Source organism: Sardina pilchardus, chromosome 18 (assembly GCF_963854185.1).
Source record: "Sardina pilchardus chromosome 18, fSarPil1.1, whole genome shotgun sequence".
Lineage (NCBI taxonomy): Eukaryota > Metazoa > Chordata > Actinopteri > Clupeiformes > Clupeidae > Sardina > Sardina pilchardus.
This window is the reverse complement of record NC_085011.1, coordinates 17,751,513-17,756,512: the sequence shown is the minus strand read 5'-3', so window position 1 is coordinate 17,756,512 and position 5,000 is coordinate 17,751,513. Positions and strand designations below refer to the sequence as shown.

The 5,000-nt window shown below is 45.9% G+C and overlaps 1 protein-coding gene across 2 annotated transcripts in view; it reads left to right on the top strand.

Moving 5' to 3' along the window:
- The window catches only part of LOC134063471 (semaphorin-4G-like), a 37,517-nt gene that overhangs the window by 17,756 nt on the left and 14,761 nt on the right, over positions 1 to 5,000 (top strand). For both annotated transcript variants that reach the window (XM_062518959.1, XM_062518958.1), the window contains exon 8: positions 536 to 690. In XM_062518959.1, the coding sequence (XP_062374943.1) occupies positions 536 to 690 (155 nt within the window). The remainder of the gene's footprint in view (positions 1 to 535; positions 691 to 5,000) is intronic.

Sequence of the window (5,000 nt, the reverse complement as noted above, 5' to 3'; positions counted from 1 at the left end):
ATCACAAACACCGCATTAACATTTCACACAACACTCTGCTTTATGATCAGACCAGTCACCGGGCATTCACAGAGTCAGCCCTCAAACTTAGAAATACATGTTTTATAAACCCCATTTAGAATTTCTGTCACTCCAGTGTGTCATGCTAGCTATTCCTGCACATTAGCCATCATAATGTGCCAGAGAGTAATTACAATACACCACATGCAAATCAAGCCAAGGGGGATGATGCATGGGGCAACTTTTTGAGTAATGTTGCTGGGCAACCCCATAACCGGTTCCATGTATTCTGATTGGATGATAATTTGCCTATTGATGATTAATGTACTTCAGAAAAACAAATAGACGCCCAATATAATAATAGTCAGGAACATTGCCTTGCGGCATAACTCAAACAATGGACCTGTAATGTGATATTCTTGTAATGAAATTGTAATGTCTGCTTAAATTTAGCACACCATGTGAAATGATCTGTGTACCGCGTGTGTGTGTGTGTGTGTGTGTGTGTGTGTGTCTGCCTGCGTTGCTCCTGCAGAGGCAGACTTTGTGGGCTCGGCGTTGGTGCGCGAGAGCGTGAACAGCTCGGTGGGCGATGACGACAAGATCTACTTCTTCTTCACGGAGAAGAGCCAGGAGCAGACGCCGTTCGGCGCTCAGGGCCGAGTGGCCCGCGTGGCCCGCATCTGCAAGGTCAGCCCCACCCCCCCATGACCCCTACAAGAGACCGCTTACTGAGAAGGCAGTCATGCTCTTCACACCTCCTTGTCTGTCACATTGCTTTTACACCACTGGTGCAATTGCTGCTGTGATTGGTGCAACACTTCTTCACTGAGGGCAGTATCTAATGCACCGTAGAAGGTGAAGGATGTTGAGACACCACACCTTCTCATTGCACACTTCTGAACTCATCCCAGAAGAACAGAGAATAAGCCATTAAAATGGTGTCTCTTTCCATATTTGTAACGCTTATGCTAGCTGGATTTGCATTCTGACGGCTATTTTGTAATTAGATGCCAGAGGGAAACAATTTTAGTGTGTGGACTTCTCTGGCCTGCTTTGATTATCAACTAAATCCTTTGCTTAGCGACTTTTAAAGACGTGGGTATTCTTGTGCTGTCAGATATTTTTGCATGGTGCACTGCACGCACTGTCTAATGGAACTTGCTCACATCTTTAAGAACATTGTGTTGGTGGTGAATTGTAGAGAGGTTTTAGCCTCTGTTTGGTCTCTTGTTAGCAGATAACAGTCTGTGGTGGCCCCTGCCCAGACAGGTGCACTCACGTTGTGACAACACACTCTCAAAGACCCAGCCGACAAACTGCTCACTCACCGTAACACTGATTAAAGAACACACACCTATTTCCAGTGTACTTACTAAACAAGGTTTTCCAGTTACAATCCATTACAAATGTTGTTTGTGTGTGTGTGTGTGTGTGTTTGTGTTTGTGGGTGTTTGTTTGCCTTGTGGTCTGTTTGAATTGGTGTAGATGTTTTATAACCGGGACATCCCTTTCAGAGTGCCATGTTTTATGAGTTTTCTTGAGGGGTATTTCACAAAACCAACATAATTAAGCTTTATGGATTAAGCTGGGTTTTTTTTTTTTATCCTGGCCGAATTTAGACTTGAATTGTGTTCACAAAAGAGATGGCAAATAAGTTACCATGGGGATTTATTCTGTGCTGCTGTTGCCTGGACCCAACCAGTCTCACAGCCAGGCTTAGTTCATTCTCATGTTAATTATGTTGTCTTATTCGATCAGCCAACTGTCATTCAGATCAGATCTCCAGGTGATTTGTAAGAGCTTTATTTCATTACTATTTGGTGAATTTATTTGCTTGCAATTGTTTTTTGTCCCACAGATTGTCTGCCTAATATCATAGGGCTATCATTTTAATTGTGATAGCTTTATCATTATCAACATGTTCTGTTGTTTGCCTCTTTTGTTGGTAGACAATTGATGAATAGCCTAGCCTACCCTAGTTGGCATACACTTTTCTTCATGACATCGTATGCCTAGACTCACACATGGGTGCATACGTAAATGTGCATTCAGTTGGTCCACCACGCCAACTCCCGCTGTTTTACAGAAACAGCCTGGTTTCCCTGTTCAAAAAAGAAAAACTTCCCTTCATTGTTATCATCAATTTTCTGAATCTTTTTTTAATTCCAGATGTGGGTTCCTTTGAGGAAAAATAAGAATTTACACGTATTCTGAATTATTATACATCTGGGGTGTGTGTGTGTGTGTGTTGGTGTGTGTGTGTGCGTTGGCTTAGTGTTACCTATTCCCTAGTACTAGCTACTATGGGGTCATTCGAGGAGACATTTGATGCCTTCTCCTCTTGTCAGTCACAAGGGACTGAACATATTGAGCTTCTCGCTAATCATGTTTATGGCTATGCCTCTCACTTTTCCAGTAGCAGAATAACCTTGAGTATAGGTCATTCAAACAATCCCACACAGTTTGTGGAATCGAACATGTCTGCAAGCATAACACATGAACTAAAATGTGATTTGAAATTCAACAAAACTGATTTGAATTTCAACATCAGTGGGTGATGTACCATATCTTACATTTCATTTTGCCTTCATGTTATTGATCCACATAATATCCCTCCGTTAACACCACAGTTCTACCACAGCTTGAATTTTACCATCGAGGTAAACCCGTAGAGCCATCAGTTTTGGCTCGGAGAGTTAACTCTTCCCTGAGATGGCCCGGCAGCTGCCAAGCAACGGTATGGCCACGGGGCATCGCACAGACTTCTCCCCCCTGGCACTGTCACCTTGGGCACACGCGCCGCCTCATGCCCTCTGGCAGTGTGTGCCCAGGATGGCATCCATGATGCCCCTTTGGGCTGCTCCTCAAAAACAGTGCTGCGCTGGTGTTTCTCGTGGAGTCTCCCGCCGTGCCTCACAGATGGCAGAAGCAGCAGGGTCATTACGGAGCAGGCTCTGCATGGCATAGTGCTGCGCAGGGTTTGTTGATATAGGGTCTGTTCGGGTTTTGCTGTGTTACTGTGCTCTCTGTATGTCCAGCACAGTGAACTGATGGAGTGTGTGTGTGTCGTGTGTGTGTGTGTGTGTGTCTGCCTCAATATGCGAATGGTGAGTCTCAGTCCCTTGTGTGTGTTTGTATGTGTGTGTGTGACAGCATCAATGTGCTAATGGTGTGTCTCAGTTCCTTGCTTGTGTTAGTTAGCATGTGTGTGTGTGTGTGTGTGTGTGTGTGTGTGTTAGTGTGTGTGTTAGTGTGTGTGTGTGTGTGTGTGTGTGTGTGTGTATGTGTGTGTGTGTGTGTGTGTGTGTGTGTGCTCGTGTGCCAGTGTGGTGTCATTGTGTGTGCAACTGTGCGACTTGGCCATTTGCATTTTGAGTGGTCCAGTGACACTCATTGTGCTGTGTATGTCTGTCACCATTATATGGGTAAAATCCAGTCTGCTGTCAGCATTGTTTGCACTGTCCACGTCTGCAGTGCTGGACGGTCTCTGCGGAGGCTTTAGTGAGGCTTGCCCCCTTTGCCTGTGGGATTAGATAGATGGTGTGTGAGTAGGGTGGGGTGGATTTCACGCCAGTGTTATTATTGGTGCTGCTGTTGGATTCACTCTTAACTGTTAAATCCCCTTTTTTCTCCCCTTTTCTAATTCCTCACCAGTTCAGTCGTTTTAATGAGGGGATTATCTTGTAGATGGAGTCACTCCAACAGTTCAGCTTACTGACCTGAAACCCAAGGGCTGAAAAATACCAGCAAGTTTTTCCTCGGATAACTCTGAAGTAGTCATTTATTGTATGCACTAATGAGGGGGTCTAGTCGGTCATGATATAGACCATGAACTCGTGTGTATTGTGAAGTATGACATGGCACCCAAGTCAAAAGAGATTTGTCTGCCTTGTTTTGCCTCTAAGGGCGTAACCCCCATGTTTTAGTTTTGCATCTGTGAAATATGATTTTGAGAGAGAAACAAGGGATGGCTGTCTTCCTATACTCCCTCTCATCCTTACCTCCTACCCCCTCCCCTCATCTTTCTTTGTCTTCCCCCTCTCCTCTAAACTCAGTGTTCCGTACCACTCAATCCCTCCGAGCAGATCTGTGGTCTCCAAACAGTAGGTCGATCTGACCGCCAGTGCCACTCGTTTCCCACGGTTCCTCCCCGGCTTACAGATGGCGTTGGCACGGCCTCGCGGCAGGAGTCAGCCATCCGTTCAGACGTCCAGTCACACTCTCCCCGGAGTGGACCCTACTTAAGAGCTGGCCGCGCTCCTGATTCCCCGCCACGACTTCCCTCCCTCGTGCGTGCCCCCGTCGCTGACACGATTCCATTAGCGCCGAGATGCGGATAGTCCTCCGAGATTCCCGCGGGGTAGGCTACGCTGAGGTTATGCGGCGTGCGGAATTTTTTGGCCCGACGGTCGGATGAGATGGGGAGTTGCACGGAATATGTCACTTCCCTGCTGTGTTTTCGCCGGAGAGAAGTCATTTACATTGAATTGCAATGTTGTTCTGGTTTGTTTGCATGACAGAGTGGGCTCGTGTGAGTGTGTGAGTGATTCATTGCTCTCTCTCTGCCGCTGCCTCTGACACACTCGGACGTTGCCCTCGCATGCCCTGCTTCTGAGCCTGTTCCATCACACTTCCATTACGATGCATTAAGTCTTTCATTACAGCTTAGTGGCCATGCCGCTCTCCTTTTAATTACTGGCTATTTTGTCCCATTGGCACTCACTTGAACCTGCTTATACAGTAATGGCCACTCTTGGCTCTGTGCAAGTAATTACTGAATTGAAATTGTAGGTAGTCCTATTTAGTGGATGGATTGAGGAATAGGTGGAGAGAGTTTTACTGAAGGTGAGGATGGCCAGATCTTTTGACTGGAGACAAATGTTCACAAAATAAGTCCAAAACTCCATTTAGAGGAGAAGTCATTGAGAAAGTTGAAAAGGATGTGGAAATACGTGGGCTAGGGTTACAAGTGGTGCAGTTAAAAGAGATGTAGAATT